This window comes from Sceloporus undulatus, chromosome 7 (genome assembly GCF_019175285.1).
Source record: "Sceloporus undulatus isolate JIND9_A2432 ecotype Alabama chromosome 7, SceUnd_v1.1, whole genome shotgun sequence".
Taxonomy (NCBI): Eukaryota; Metazoa; Chordata; class Lepidosauria; order Squamata; family Phrynosomatidae; genus Sceloporus; species Sceloporus undulatus.
In genome coordinates, this window is record NC_056528.1 from 45974906 (window position 1) to 45991250 (window position 16345).

At 42.8% G+C, this 16345-nt stretch overlaps 2 protein-coding genes across 3 annotated transcripts in view; one reads left to right on the plus strand and one right to left on the minus strand.

Moving 5' to 3' along the window:
- Positions 1-5094: 5094 nt before the first annotated feature.
- LOC121935986 (TLR adapter interacting with SLC15A4 on the lysosome-like) lies at positions 5095-9237 on the minus strand. 2 transcript variants are annotated; one of them, XM_042477719.1, is made up of 3 exons: positions 9197-9237; positions 7717-7901; positions 5095-6360 (listed from the first exon to the last, which is right to left on the minus strand). In XM_042477719.1, the coding sequence occupies exon 3, from the start codon at positions 6310-6312 to the stop codon at positions 5416-5418; it is 897 nt and encodes a 298-aa protein (XP_042333653.1). In that variant the 5' UTR covers positions 6313-6360; positions 7717-7901; positions 9197-9237; the 3' UTR covers positions 5095-5415. The 2 variants fall into 2 exon arrangements, with proteins under 2 accessions (XP_042333653.1, XP_042333654.1); XM_042477720.1 differs by lacking the exon at positions 9197-9237 and adding an exon at positions 8633-8661.
- Positions 9238-14060: 4823 nt separating this feature from the next.
- LOC121936950 (SH3 domain-binding glutamic acid-rich-like protein 3) overlaps positions 14061-16345 on the plus strand; it is a 3937-nt gene continuing 1652 nt past the window's right edge. Inside the window, exon 1 of the mRNA XM_042479675.1 lies at positions 14061-14206. Coding sequence (XP_042335609.1) covers positions 14072-14206 — 135 coding nt within the window. The 5' untranslated portion in view covers positions 14061-14071. The remainder of the gene's footprint in view (positions 14207-16345) is intronic.

The following is a 16345-nucleotide window of genomic DNA, read 5'->3' on the forward strand; positions in this document are numbered from 1 at the left end:
CTCTACCATCATGTAGTCCTTGGGGAGGCAAGGAATAGGATTGCAGACACTGAGATACATTAATGACCCAAGGATCCAAATGCACGGTGCCAATATCCACTTCAGAGCCAGGAATGCTGTGCCAGAGATTCCATAGGGCACAGCTAATTAAAAGCCAGGGGCTCCAGGCAATGGCTGGGTGGACAGAAATCGATGGCCCACTTTTGCTCCGGCTTCCCAAATAGCACCAGCCCTGAACTAAGGGCAAACTGGTAGTCTGTTTGTTTCCCCTCTGACTCAGATCAAGAGGAAAGGCCTGCATTTTCTTTGGTTTCTCACCAATAAAACAAGATCCTTTCACTAATAAATATTTTTCACACAGAACGGATGAGCCATTAGAAGCAGCCCTTTTCACATGTAGGACGTTAACGGAATAAAAGCTAGAAATACTCATATAAATATATAAACTCATGCTTCTTAGTCAGAAGGACATTTTGGGATCCTTTCTGGACAGAAGGATGAAATGTAGGACATGTCCTGGAAAAGGGGGACATCCGGTGTGTTATGAGTGGGCATGAATCTGTTCCTCTCTCCCACCCTTCCCCTTGCAATTCCCAAGCAAGCTATTTTTCTCTTTTGTTTTCAGTTTCTTTTCTTCCTTTATTTTTACCTAATAAATTCCCATGAATGTGCAACTGTACCAAAATTAAATAAAAATAAAAGTAAATACAGATCGAAAGGGAAAGGGATTAGAGCAGAGAAGTGGGCTTATGGAGACAGATGTGCAGAAAGCAGTGCGCCATTGCACTTTTGCAGAGCAGTACAATAATAAGCATCCCCAACCCACAGTGTTTTCTTTTGCTAGACTAACAAGATTGTGGCTCCTTACAAGCCAGGTGTGTTATATTTTCCTCCTCGTAAAACCATAGCAGACTTCACTGCAAGCTTGATATTGTGCACACCCTTGTCGAAGCTCCTCTCCATGAGAGTCCCAGAAAATGTAAATATTCCATATTGCACCATGTAATTTTCATCAGGCTGCTAATTTCCGGCATTGTTTATCAATCTGCGTGTGCTAGATCAATCTGTTTAACATAAATATGATTATATATGGAAATGAGTTCCCAGCTGGCATCTTGCCGACTGTTCCAGGAGCAGCCATGAAAGCCTGGCTGTTCACAGGCCCAGCATCAGCCGCATCGCACTGTCTTATGAATTTCACTGTCTAAAAAGGAACATTGATTTAGATCTGTCATCCATAGAACTTCAGGAAGCAGGTATGAATTACTCACCACTAATCATTTTTAAGAGCCAGCATGGTATAATGGTTTGGGCTATGACTTTGGAGACTAGGGTTTGAATCCCAACATGACCACGTAAACCCACTGGGTGACCTTAGGCAAGTTACACTCTTTCAGCCTCTGAACAAACCTTGCCAAGGAAAGTCTTAGGGTCACCATAAGTCAGAAATGACTTGAAAGCACACAATCAGACAGAATCATCATTTTATCTGCATAAGAACCCAGTGAGGTAGGAGAGGCTGGAAGAGAGTAACTGACCCATGGTTGAGCTGGGATTCGAATCCAGAGTCATAGCCCAGTGCTCAAACCACCATACCATGCTGGCTCTGCATAGATAAGCAGCATAACATATGTATCATTTATTGCAGCGTTGATGCAATGGGAATTTAAAGGTTTAATGTTTTGTGCACATTGTACCATCGCAAGTGAATTGTTATTTTCTTTTTTCAAGTGTTGAGTTCAATCTTTATTGATACACAACTGTGGTATTTCTATTGTTTGATCATTTCCATACCGTGTGGTGTGTTTGTTTGCCTTTGATATCATTGCACCTGTTCTTGTAGTTTATTGTTAGCTACTTTGAGCTTCCTTCCGGAGATAAAAGCTCTGTGTGTACATGTGTGGCTTCAAGTTGCCTGTCGACTTATGGCCACCCCATGAATTTCATAGGATTTTCTTAGGCCAGGAACGCTCAGAGGTGGTTTGGCCAGTTCCTTCTTCTGAAATGTAGCCTACAACACCTGGTAGTCGTTGGCGGTCTCCCACCCAAGCAATAACCATGGCTGGACCTGCTTAGCTTTCTTGATCAGACAGGATCTGGTGCCTGTAAAGTATTTAGATCCAAACATTATAATGAACATTTCTAACTGGCTCGCCTATATTCTTGCTAAACTGGCATCTGCTGCCCTCTTGTGTTTCACAACCATAGTCACTGTGTTCACAATAGGATGATCAGTGCTCCTTTTACCAAGAGTATCAAACACACAGTGAAAGGGCAGTGTGGTAGTGGTTTGAGCACTGGACTAGGACACTGGGGGACCAGGCTTTGAATCCCAGCTCGGTCCTGAACGAAACCTGCTGGGGTGACCCTGGGCAAGTCACACTCTCTCAGCCTCAGAGGATGGCAATGGCAAACTCCCCTTTGAAGAAACTAGCCAAGAAAACCTGTTGGAATAAACTTGAAAGCACACAACAACAACAACAACAACAATTCTGGTAAGTCCTGGCCACAGCTGCAACATTTTATTCCCACCCTCAAGTGGGTTTATCGTTCTGAGATATATCAGAATACTATGTTCCTTTCCTTTCTCCTCATTGGTCTTACTGTTTCGTATTGCATTGCATTGCATATAAGTTAGAGTGCTATAGCACTGCAGGCAAATGACACTTTGGCACTACAACTCACTTTGGCGTTAAAACTCTATAACTTTATAACACAATTTTTAAAAAATTCAGATAGAAAAATTCCCATTCAAAAACACAGAACGATCTCTGCAAAGCTCATCTAATTTCAAAATAATCTTTGGATGAGGCCCCATGAAAATCCAAGCAGCTCCTCATCAAAAATATAAAGTATGGAATGAACAGATCCAGAGGGACAAACACCAACAAATCCCATATCACAAGAACTCACACTTCTTTAGACCAGTCTGAAAGGTCTCTATATTAGGTCTTATGAGCGTAAATGTCTTCCTTGTGGGTTTTCAAGGGACACTGGTTGACCCTGGTCCGATGCAGCCTCTGAGATCATCTTGTGTTCTTGAATATAGTCTTCACTATACGTTAATAAGTCCTTATGGAACTTGAGTTCTTTTTAATATCTTGCACATTTAGTCACGGATATTGTTTGGCATTGCAATTCTGTACCATGCATTTGTTAAAATTCTTCCCAACATGGATAATCTATGGATAGTCTATGGATGCTCTATGGCTTGATACCGCAAGGATCTTTTCCTCCCATTAGAATATAGTAGCAAAGATATCTCCCACCCCGCTCCCAGACAATGCATCCATGGTCGCACACCCAATCCAAGCAGAAGTTCTCGCAATGTATTGAAAAGTGTCCCGAAAAGGAACTGTTTGCCTTTTAGGAGAAAGAAGAGACCCTTTTGACATGTCAAAATCAGCAGCGGAAAGGAGAAGTCCTGCCGGTTTGTTTCTGTTCCTCTATCTTTTTCACTGGAAAATGAATGTCACAAGATTTTAAGTAAGCCCATTGTTTCACAACTCTCTCTTTGAAAGAGTGGGGAAAAGAGTAATACCAAAGCTTTTGTTACATTAGAATCCTAAGCGGCAGAAGGGAGACCAAAGGCCATCTCCTACAAACCCGGGACAGTGCAGAAACCCACAACAAAAGTCATTCAATCTCTCCTTAAAACATTCCAGTAAAGCAGAGGAACAGAAGCAATATTCCACCACATTCTTGAGTAGCTTATTTCATGCCAAACAGCTGTAACCATTAGGCAGTTCTTTGGAATCTCCTTACTTGCAACCATTGGTTTAGCTCCTATCATTTGGACCACCAGAAAACAAGTTCACTCCATCTTCTCCATGACATCCCTTCAGATACATAAAGATGGGTATCGTGTCACTTCTCAGGCTTCTGCCATGCTTTAGGATTAATGCAGTTTGGCACCACATAAACTCCATCCTATGGAATCTGGGGATTTGTAGTTTTACAGACTCTTTAGCCTTCTCTGCCAAAGAGTGCGGGTGCCTCACAAAATTACAAAACCCAGGATGCTGTTGGATGGAGCCATGGCTGTTAAAGTGGTGTCAAACGGCATTAGTTCCACAGTGTAGATGCACCCAAGGCTCATGCTACCAACATACTTATTACATTTTCAACATTTGTTATCTTCACTTTTATATATTTTAGCCAATTCATCAGGGGCCAGATACAAGATAACATAATCTTAAAATAATTCTCCTTAAGATCAAAACAGCAAAAACATTCCATCTCTTTAGACCATAACTTCTCCCATTGATCTAAATGAATATCTAGCTGAACATTGCAGCCTACATTTCTTGTCCAGCAATGCTCTCCTAATGATGATTTTTGAAGCCCACAATCATCCTAAATTTCCCTTACCAGAGATATGCATGCCCCCCAAATCTTAGTTCATGCCCTTCCAGTTCTAGCATCCTTTTATTTTCTAAGGTAATCCAATCTTTCGGCCATGCTAAACATGTAGATTCAAAGTATAATCTGATATGAAATTTACCTCTCTCTCTCTCTCTCTCTCTCTCTCTCTATATATATATATATATATATATATATATATATATATATATATTGTGAATGCACTAAGTTGCAAACAGAAAACTCTAAAACAGAAGATCAAAATCTCTGGGGAAAGCATGTGGAATTCAGTTTGGCAAACTTTTGTATCCAGAAGTAGCTTAATTTGGTTTTCCTATTAATATACTACTGAAATTACACGTACATAGCTGTTATTGAAATGAACATATTTCCTTCCATTTATCCTGCATATTGTTCCTTTGTTATAATATTAAAGAGAAACCGATGTCCTAAAGCACAGAAATTTAGTAACTGGACTCATGCGTTTTGTGCAATTTCACCCTGGGGTCCTTTCACGTTGCACAATTGTAGCACTATGATTCCACTTTAACGGCCATGGCAAATCCTCAGGGATCTTGGGATTTGTAGTTGGTGAGCTTCTAGAGCTCTCTCTCTACATATCCCTTCCTAAACTGCAAATCCCAGGATTCCTCGGGATACAGCAATGTAGTACTATAACTGTGTAGTGTGAAAACCTCTCCCTCATTTTGTTTTAATAAGCTGGGAGGAAAGTGAACAACGGAAATCAAATGTTTAATTGACACTTTTGCAGTGAGCTTTAAGCAGACATTCACATGCTAAGAAGAAGTTGAATGCTTTTGACTCGAAAACATTACTAGTGTCTAATATTTGCATTTATTGCAAAATAGCCTTGTGATGATCAAGGCACAAGAGCTGAAGGTTTGCAACCAACTATCCAAATGGCAGTGCTATTGTGAATCTGTCATTGGCTTGGTAGAAAATGTTTTCGGCACCTTAAAGAGGAACGCACCAGTACATTCGCTAAAGATATTCTGCTTCAACTCATCTTTTATAAGGACCAGTCCTTTTCCGTTATGAAGCAGATTGTACAGGAGCGGATTTCTTTTTGCAAAGCAGAGCCGAGATTTGTAAATTTGGAGTGCTGAATTCATCGCTGTTTCCACCGCCAGGGTTTTGCAAACCGAACAGGGCTAAGGATTGCAAGAGAGCCTTGGACGCTTCGTTGTGTTGTTCGGGGGGCAGCTCACTGATGTTACTCATCAGCAAATTTGACGTCACAAAGTGGTTGAGGGAATTGCACCTGGTCAGCTTCTCTTCCAAAAACTGCTTATAGAATTCCTGGACCTTTGTCTCCATGTAGTTGTTGAGAATCGAATTGGACAGGGGCTCCTTATGGAGAGCCAGGCTTTTTTCTCCCGTCTCCTCTCCACGCCAGAACTTTATCACCCTGGATTTCTGCAGGGATTCATTCACAGAGGAATAACCTAATGGGATATCTTTAGACAACAGAACAGGGCCTGCAGGTAGCTCATTGTAACTCTGGTCTATGATGCAACCTGAATCACAAGTATGGTCAGCGATGTGGTCGCCTCTAATACGGAGATCGGGATAATTCTGATAAAGGCTTTGGCAGGACCAAGATCTGTACAAATCCAGTTCTTTTTCACAGTGCTGCTCTCTCCTGGCTATAGGCTGGGGAGCTGAAAGAGGGAGATGGTTAGATCCATTAGTAAGTGGTGGGTTTTTAATCAAATTCTGCCGACTAGCATCTTGATCCACTTCCATCTCACAATACGTCGCCACCAACTTTTCAGTAGCCACCCGCTTAGATTCTGTATAGATGTCTCGATCGTCTATCAACTGATCTTTCCAGGATACCCCTCCTGTGGTTGTTGCTCCCACACAGCAGTGAGATTTGGGCAACTCCGCTGTGTAGGCAAAGCCAGTGAGAAAGCTTTCTGCCAGCATCTCTGCATGGAATGGAGACAGTTTAAATTGCTGGAGAATGGGTTCTTTCTTTAAAAGAAAATGAGAGAAAAACAGAGAGGTCATATTCATCATCATCATCATCATCATCATCATCATCATCATCATTTTATTTATAGAGCGCTGTAGAATTTGCACAGTGCTTTACATAGTAGAAATCATAATGAACCAAGAATAAAAACCTGCCAAATGGCATACAGTCTAAAACATCAATATTACAAAATTAAAACATCTCTAAAACAATACAGCAAGCACACAAGCAAAGCATAAGCATCATTTTTGTGATGTACCAGGCAGGTTCATTCTTACAATAACTTACATTAATTCATGTTGTCATAGTATCAGTAATGGACAGTCAAAATCCATGAAGGATTGACAGTCAGGAAGTATCTACTCACAATTCTGCACTCTGCCTAAATACCAAATGAAAGTACTGATTCCAGTTAAATGAGCCATGCGTTTCTATGTAAAATTAACATACTAATTGGCCTAAAGGCACCAGATCCAGTCTGATCTTGGAAGTTAAGCAGGCTTAGGTTCAGGTTGTTTCACATGTACATACTATTTCATAGAGGTATTTTTAGTCAAAGCATACTAAGAGGGGGTTTCACCAGTTCCTTCCTCTGCCTTGATTTTGAGCAAACATGGCTGAACCCCAGTAGGGTACAAGTGTAGTGTAACACTCCCCATGTTTGTGGAACTACACTCCGTATTTCCTCTCCACAATGTCCAGACTCATTGTGAAGTTGAAGGCTTTCATGGCCGGCACCCATAGTTTTTTGTGGGTTTTTCAGGCTATGTGGCCATGGCTGGAAGAGAGCGGAGCAGATCAGATAAGCTATAGCTTAATAGGTAGATATCACCCACTGAGATTTGCCAGGGTCTGGAAAGCTCAATGGGTAATATAAATATACGGGGCCTGTCTATAGGGACATACCCAGAAGGTTCCCCGATCCTTCCCTACATTAGCCATAGAATGTACAAGGGGACTGCACTGGCTAAAAGGGTTGCCATATTGAAACCTGGAGAGAGCTCCTGTATCTTTCATGCTTGTACAGAAGAGTGAATTTCAGCAGGTGTTGCTTGCAATGCAAACAACAAACAATACCTGCTGAAATTCCCTTTCCTTTAAAACTATTAATGGTAGAGGAACCTTCTCCATTCTTCAGTCTGGCAATCCTACTCAATAGCGAGTCCAGGAACAGGGTTTGGGTCACAGCAAAGGGTAGAAGGAGAATACCAACCTAAACGAAATCCCCAAAAAGACATACATAGGTGAACTGCATATGTCACAAACAGGGTGCCAACTACAAATACAGTGAACGGTTTTGTCGTTGCTGTTTAATTCTATTTTAAATGCAACAGTGAGAAAAGCCGATGACATACCTTTGCAAAATCTGTAAAATCAGCTATGGAAACATCAGCAAAACAGAATCAAAGCAGTCCTTACTTGCTGGATTTCAAAGGCCTTCGGAGCATAGTCCTAGCCTGGCAAGCCATGTTGCTCTCCTTGCTTGCTTTAATACATTCCCGACAGAAGTCACCACCCGTGGAAAAAATGACGTTCCTTCCTTCAGTGACAGCAAACGTAAAAGAGGATATGTGACGTTAAATATATATATATATATATATATATATATATATATATATATATATATATATTGTGCAATGGTCTAAACTGAATTTATCTCCTCTAAGTGACTGGTGATTTGGGGAACTGCCTTGGAAAGGGGAAGAACTGCTCAATAATGAAAGTGAACTGAGTACGTTTTGCAGCAAAAGGACTTGGATCCCATCAGCGGAACCTGCGATCCCTTTTGCCTGGGAATAGAAAGTTAGAGATGGAGTTGGAGAGCAACCCATGATGAAACGGCACGTTGCCTTTGAAACCACCCAACTTTCCATTTGAACTGTTTTCAGTATAGAGGATGAATATTTCCATCTGAATTATTCTCAGTCTTGGTTTCATCTTTGACTCCTCTTTGTCATTTATCCCTCAGATCCAGACTACAGCCAAAGTCTGTAGATTTTTTCTCTATAATATCGCCAAAATCCGTCCATATCTCTCAGCTTCTACCGCAAAAACACTGGTCCATGCCCTAGTGGTCTCACGACTAGACTACTGTAACCTCCTCCTGGCAGGGCTTCCCCTCTCTCATCTCCACCCATTAATTTCTGTTCAGCATTCAGCTGCACGCATTATTTCACTCGCTCACCGTTATGATCATGTCTCCCCTCTGTTGTCTTCCCTTCACTGGCTCCCTTTTCCTTTCCGCATCAGGTACAAACTTCTGCTACTCACCTTTAAAGCCCTGCATGGGCTGACCCTCTTTATTTAACTGATCTTCTCTCTCCCTACATCCCTACTCGCACTCTCCGCTCTGGTAGCCAAAATCTCCTCTCTCAACCCAGGATCTTCTCTGCCCCGTCCCGGATCCGCCCCTTCTCTCTTGCTGCCCCTCATTCCTGGAACCTTCTTCCTCTGCATGCACGGCTCATCACTTCCCTAACCAGCTTTAAGGCTGAGTTGAAAACCATATTGTTTAGGGAAGCGTTCTCAGGGAATTTGTGATTGTCATTTGGCTGTCTGATAATATTTGATGTGATGTGATTTGTTTTATATTTGATGTTTTTAATTTGTTTTTCTTTTCTATATGGTAATTTTATCTATTCCTCTTTTAATTGTTATTATCTTAGAATGTACGCCTTGAGCAGGCTTTTATTTACTCCTAATTTTACCGACTTTGTACAGCACTGTGTATAATTACAGCGCTATAGAAATAAAGTTTAATAATAATAATAATAATAATAATAATAATAATAATATAGAGAAATAGATCTCTGAATAGATGTAGAGCTAACTAACATTGTGCAGAAAGCTAGGTTATGTCCTTCCCAAAAGTCATCCATTGACATGTGCCACTTGAGAGCTGGTTTGTCTTGTGTGTCATGAAAATGCCTTGTGTTTTGCAAATACAGGAATCAAATCTTGCAAACAAGCTTGTAAAATGTGGGATAGACAAAGTAACTGTTACATGGATTTGTAACTGGTGACCAGCCAAACCCAAAGGGTGCTCAACAGTGCCACCTTTTCATCCTGGAGAGAAGTGACCAGTGGGGTCAATGTACATGCACTTTCCACTAAATGCATCTGAGGAAGTAGACTGAAGCCTACAAAAGCTCATGCAGCCAACTTCTTTATTTTAGTTAGGCTCCAAGGTGCTACAAGATCTCTCTACATTGGAATACAGTTGTTAGTCTTCTTCCTACTCCTTTCAATCCCTTTCAGGTCTTTTCTCAACACCCCTTTCTGACTCCCTTTGCCCACAGAAGGCCATCAGTTGCACAGAAGATTCTAGATTGTTGAAAGCCATCAGCTTCCCATTGTCAACTGCCTCAACAACTCACAATGGCCTCCTCTCCCCGTGTCATAATGCAGCCTCATGTGTTTAAAAGGCTGCAGAGCAACAGCCAAGCTCAGCCTTTGACTTCTCAGCCACGGCTCAGCTGCCTTTGGCTTCTCAAAGGGCGAGGCTCTTGAGAGGCGACTAGAAAAATGCGCTGAGCAATGCCTATTCTTACCCTCCTATAATATTTATAGGAGGCATCGCAAAGTCCGGACGAGACACCAAACATTGGAAGAAGGAAGAAGGAGAAATCTGGACACAAAGTTCGGTAAGTGGGCATCCTTTTGTAGCTGTCTGTGGCATCATCTGTGTGGCATTGTCATTCCCCCTCTTCTGCCTAAGTGTGCCTTGTTTGATTGTGCCATTCTCTTGTACGTTTGCGTATGTGTGTCTATGTGAGTTGTCTTGCGGTGGCTTCTGACTGTTCTACCTTGTCCCCTCTTTTATACTTTGAGCTCTGTGCATAATGCATCTCTTTCTTTTTTTCCCTTACAGGTTCGTCGTAAAGACCGGTGGAGAAGACAACAGCGATGCCAACCATCCTGGTTGGCATAATAGGCACAGTGCTAGGAGGTATTCAGTGCCATCTGTGTTTGGGCTGTACCCCTTTATAATACAGGATTGACTCCACAGGAGAGAAAAAATATTGCTCTAAGCAATTCTAGACTACAACTTTGATCATAAAACAAGTGGTACAACCCAAAAACAGATGGTCTGATACACCTGAGGCAGGTAGACCTGACAAGGGGGTCCCTTTGGATCCTGGTCAGGCCTTGTTGAGGGACTACGTCTCACCCGCCCTTTGAGTTGGCAGTGCAGGCTGAGCTGGTTGCCTGAATTGGAGCCGAGAAGGAATTTTCCCCTGTTGATCCCAAATTGGCCCAGAGGAGAAACAGGTTTTTTGCCTTCTCTGCACTGCTTTCCCCTTGAGATGCTGCACCTTGGTTTGCAACTCAAGAGGAGCTCAAAAGGAGGTTTCTGGGGGGCTCCTCCTTAGAAGGGTCCAGCCCAGAGAGACTCAGAAGTTAGAGCAGGTCCTAGTTTATAACAGATCAATAAAGTCCTGTTGTTGAAATGTATACATTTTTGTCATGTCTTCCTTGGTTGCCTTGTCATCTGTCTTCCTTGGTTCTGAAGTCCCTTTCCCAGTCTGTTCTTAAGACTCCACTCTTAAATTAGTAGAGTCTCACGCTGCTCTGAAATGAATGGATGCATCCATGATTTTTAAGCTGGAAGCCTATGCAGAACTCCTGGGAATCTGGAAGTAAATTCAATGGGTCAGGACTTGGCTGTTAAGCAAATATGGATTGAATGGGTCAGCTCTAGTTGGGACTAAGAATTGGATGGAGTCTGGTGTCTCCTTTTTCTTGTAGGCTTTGCACTGCCAATGTGCTGGTCATTCATTGTAACCATATCTATGTCATGGAGCTTTTAGCTGCTATCGAAAACCACGTGGGCTGGCTTTAATTTTGTAACCTGCCCCTGCTAAATTACATAACCGTTGTTACACACGATAAGTATTAGTAGTATAAATGTCACAATTCTTGTTGCAGTGATAATTTTATCTCCTGCATTACATTTTTTTTTTTTTGGTATTAAATATATTGATAGGCATTGTAATTTTCTTACCTTCCTGCTGTTCTATTTGAGAGAAATAAGCTCCTTTGCTTTAAAAAAAAAGAAAGGACAAAAGGTACTAATCTAGCCATGAAAATAGAGTAGGAAAGAGTTTGTTCATGACCAAAGAGAAGCTCTGAAGGTTCCCTGCCCAAGGATCGAAACTTGTGTCCTTACAAATATGGATGAGCATCTCGTACCCTTCCCATTCTCCCTTAACATGGAATGGGCTAGCTGGGGATGATAGGACCTGGAAGACCATAGATTCACTCTCCAATGCTGTTCTATCACTCTCCAGCAGAGTAACCCGGGGCATGTTTATCTGTTGTGTTCAACAGGGCTTAATGACCTGAAGAGACTAGAAAGCTGGGCCAAAGCTAACAGAATGAAATTCAACACAGAGAATTGTAAGGTTCTTAGGGCGGAAAAATGAAATGCACAGATATAGGATCATGGAGGACACATGCTGAATGAAACTACATGTGAAAGGGATCGAGGAGTCCAAGTAGACCACAAGTGGAACATGAGTCAACAGTGCTATGCCGCAGCTAAAAAGGCCAGGGTGATTCTTGGCTGCATCAATAATAGTATAGTGTCTAGATCAAGAGAAGTAATAGTGCCACTGTATTCTACTTTGGTCAGGCCTCACCTGGAATACTGTGTCCAGTTCTGGGCACCACAATTCAAAAAGCACATGGAGAAACTGGAGCATGTCCAAAGGAGAGCGACTAAAATGGTGAAGGGTCTAGAAACCTTGCCCTATGAGGAACGACTCAGGGAGCTGGGGATGTTTAGCCTGGAGAAAAGAAGATTAAGAGGTGATATGATAGCCCTGTTTAAATATTTGAAGGGATGTCATATTGAGGAGGGAGCAAGCTTGTTTTCTGCTGCTCCAGAGAACAGGACCAGGAACAATGGATCCAAGCTGCAGGAAAAGAGATTCCACCTCAACATTAGGAAGAACTTCCTGACAGTAAGGGCTGTTCGACAGTGGAACACATTCCCTCTGAGTGTAGTGGAGTCTCTGTCTTTGGAAGTTTTTAAGCAGAGGCTGGATGGCCATCTGTCAGGGATGCTTTGATTGTGATTTCCTGCATGGCAGAATGGGGTTGGACTGGATGGCCCTTGCGGTCTCTTCCAACTCTACGGTTCTATGATTCTGTGATATCGCAAAACACACACACACATATATATTTAATGGCCTGCTTTATATATACATTTATTTAAATTGATTTTTTATTTAATTTAACATATAAACATAAAGAAGCACATGGTTCCATAACAAACACTTCCATGCGTTAACGCTCCATTCTTTACATTTTCGACAGCCCTCCATGGATTTTGGAAACGGGGCCGTAGCTTTCGTCATTGAGCCTATCCACCTCGAATGTGGTCTTCCTCTTTTCCTACTGCCTTGTTTCTATCTTACCAAGCATTATTATCTTTTCTTTCTATCTTACCAAGCATTATTATCTTTTCTAATGAGCGGTGACTTCATGTGACAAGTCCAAAACACAAAAGTCTCCACTTGTCATCTTGGTTTCTAGGGCGAGTTCTGGTTTGGTTTGCTCTTGGACCCATTTCTTTGTTTTTAGGCAGTCCATGGTATTGACAGAACTCTTCTCCTCCATCTCCACATTTCAAATGAATTATTCTTCTTTGCTGTTCAGCTTTAACAACCGTACCTAGAAATTGGAAATACGACGGCATGAATTGGACATTCCTACTTCTAGTATATATCTTTACACTTCAGGATCTTGTCTAGCTCCTTCATAGCTACCCTTCCACGCCATATTGCCTGATTTTCAGGGGATAATCTCTATTTAAACCTCAAATTTCCCTCGTCTGATAAACTCTTAGGAACCTCTAGGTCCTCCAACACAATTCTGCTGGAAGTTGACCATAGAGACTGGCACAAGGGCACTAAATGTTCCTAGAGAAAACATTTCTCTAGGCCAGTGATGGCAAACTTATGGCATGTATGCCAGAGGTGGCACTCAGAGCCCTCTCTGGGGGCACATGTGCCTCAACCCAGCACAGTGTTTGCCAGAGTTTGTTACTAGAAAGCCAGAGGGACATTGCACTTTGCAATAAATAAGTGGGTTTTGGGTTGCAGTTTGGGCATTCAGCCTCTAAAAGGTTCACCATCACTGCAGATACAAATGTCGCACCCCTTTGTTAGGCTTGGGATGCTTTGAACCTTTTGACACTGGCTCCATCCACACTGCAAAATTAATGCACTTTGACACCACTTTTAACTGCCATGCATGCATGGCTCTATGCTATGGAATCCTGGGATTTGTAGTTTGCTGTGGGCCTCCAGGATGAAAAAGGCTCAACATCTCACAAAACTATAAAGCCCAGGATTCCATAGCCATGGAGCCAGGGCAGTTAAAGCGGTGTCAAAGTGGATTAACCCTGCAGTGTGGATGCAGCCTTTGCCGCTGGAGGACAACAGGGAACAAACAACAAACTGGACTGTGTCTGTCTGCGCCCACCCGCACGCTTTTTTACAAGCGACTTGCTTGCACGAGTTGCACCACTCCTCTCCTAGCTGCAGGGGGCGCGCGAGAACAACGAACAGAAAAAGGGAAGCGGGGAAAAAGCCAAATATGAAGGTTTGAGTGGCAGCCTTAGCGGACCAATCGGAGCGCACGGCGGCGACGCACGCTCGAAAAGGGGCGGGCGGGAGCAGCAGAGCAAACTATTGCGTTGTTATGGCAACCGCCAAGAGAGTGGCTCGGGCGGGCGGATTTAGTGGGAAAAGAGAGATGGTGGGGGGCCCTGGCAGAGATAATAGAGGGATGGAGGCCATTAGAGTCTATTATACCAGTGTCACAGGGTCTAGAGAGGTGAGATTTAGGGGGCCTGGACTAAGGTTCGAATCCTGCAGTGGTTCTCAGCCTTTGGCCTCAGATGTTTTGGACTTCAATTCCCAGAAGTCCCAGCCAGTAGGCTCATTGTGCAGGAATTCTGGGAGTTGTAGTCTCAAAAGGATCTAGAGGCCCAAAGGTTAAGAATGGAGTGGCCTTGTGGGCAAGAAGTCACACTCTGTCAGCCTCAGGGGAAAGCCATGGCAAACCTCCTCTGAACAAACTTTGCCAAAGATAGTTTCGCCTTAGGGTCGCCATAAGTCACAAACAGCTTCAAGGCACACAACAGTAAACAACAAAACAGTAAAGAACACAACAACACTTTCCTGTGCTGTGTAGTATCCTTGTGTCCTATGTAAACCAGTAGTAGGGTGCAAGGAGAGGGTTTAAACATCAATTGGGGCTGCTGCTGCTGTTGGGTGCCTTGGAGTCCTCTCTGATTTATGGCAACCATATGGCAGAGTTAGTGTGCCGACATTTGCACAAAGGAGGTTTGCCTCTGAGGCTGAGAGAGCGCAACTCGCCCAAGGTCGTGGGGATTCGAACCCAGGGTCGCCAGACTCAGGCGTCATTCCCGCTACCTTGTAAACCGGATCACAATACAGAAAGGCATCTGTAGCGTAAACCACGACTCAATGTCGAATCGATCAATCGATTCGGATCGTACACCAATTTATCTGTAGGTGGGAATGAGGCCTTAGTCCAATACTCAAACCACTAGACCATAATGGCTTTCAATATTTCATATGAGCCAACATGGTGTAGTGGTTTAAGCGTCGGACTATGACTCTCGAGAGCAAGGTTCGAGTCGTTATGAAACCCACTTCAGTCGAGTCTCACTTTCTCAGCCTCAGAGGATGGCAATGGCGAGCCTCCTCTGAACAAATCTTGCCAAGAAAACCCCATGAAAGGTCCACCTTAGGGTCACCATAAGTCAGAAACAACTTGAAGGCATGCAACGCCAACAATGTGAACGTCCGACTACATGTGTTTTATTTATTTAGAGTATGTTCACCCTGTTCTTCTGCCTCAACGGCTCCCAGAGTGGCTCACAAACAGAGATGGCACAAAAGGAGTCGAGAATAGATTTGAATCTGAGGATTTGAATTCAAGTCATGACACCGATTACACAAATCTTTTTAGAAAGTAAACACAGAACACTGATTCAGGGGGAAACCCAACAACTCTAAAGCAGAATCCCAAACAATAGCACTCTCTGCGAGACCGTGATCCCTGTCTTAATCATTTGTACTGGGATATCTGTTTAAGATGTCAAACATAACTTTTAGGGCCCTAAAAGTAACTTTTTAGGATAAGTGTTGGTTTCTTTTACTAAGGACTGGCAGGTTGCACAGCCTCTTGATACTTTAATCTTAATTTATGTACAACACTCCTTCGCTGAGAAGGCATTCAGTTCAAGTCACCAAAAATTTACTAACAATCCAGAACTGGGTTTATTATCAGCGAATGTAGCCGTTTCAAAGTGCTGTTCCATCTGCAAATTGTATTGTTCCAGCCAACATTATTACTTCAAGTCAAGTCCTACTAACTCGTGGCATCCTTCTAACAGGGTTTTCTTGGCAGGATTTGTGCAGAGAGCGTTTGCCTTTGCCTTCCTTGGAGGCTGAAAGAGTGTGACTTGCACAAGGTCAAGGCTTCCATGCTTTCTTGGGGATTTGAACCTGATCCACTCAGACCACTACACACCATGCTGGCGGTTTTGCAAATACGTATGTCACGTATTAACAGAATAGCACAAAGACGAAAATTTGAAAGCCTGCGTTGTGTGTATACAGAGGCAGAGTCACCTCTGCAAAACCTTTTCTTGGAACAGAAAAGACACAGGGATCCTAACAGCTTGTGCACGGTCTTGTGCCCTTTGTGCTAATATCACCCGAAAATCCTGGCTTTTAAAAAACTTATTTAATGGTCAGCACAGTTGTACCTCTGTTTGTCTACCTTTCCAGCATTCTTTCCAGGCCACAGGTTTCCAGGGGGGTTTCAATGGTCAGATAGTCAAGATTGCTGAAAAGACCTCTGAAACTTTTGTTCAAATGGAAGACACATCGAATGTCCCTTATTTGAAATGCTTGGGACCAGAAGTGCTTGGGATTTTGA

Coding starts and splice junctions, on each gene's coding strand:
- LOC121935986 (XM_042477719.1), bottom strand. CDS start 6,312: ATGCTGGCAGAAAGCTTTCTCACTGGCTTTGCCTACACAGCGGAGTTG.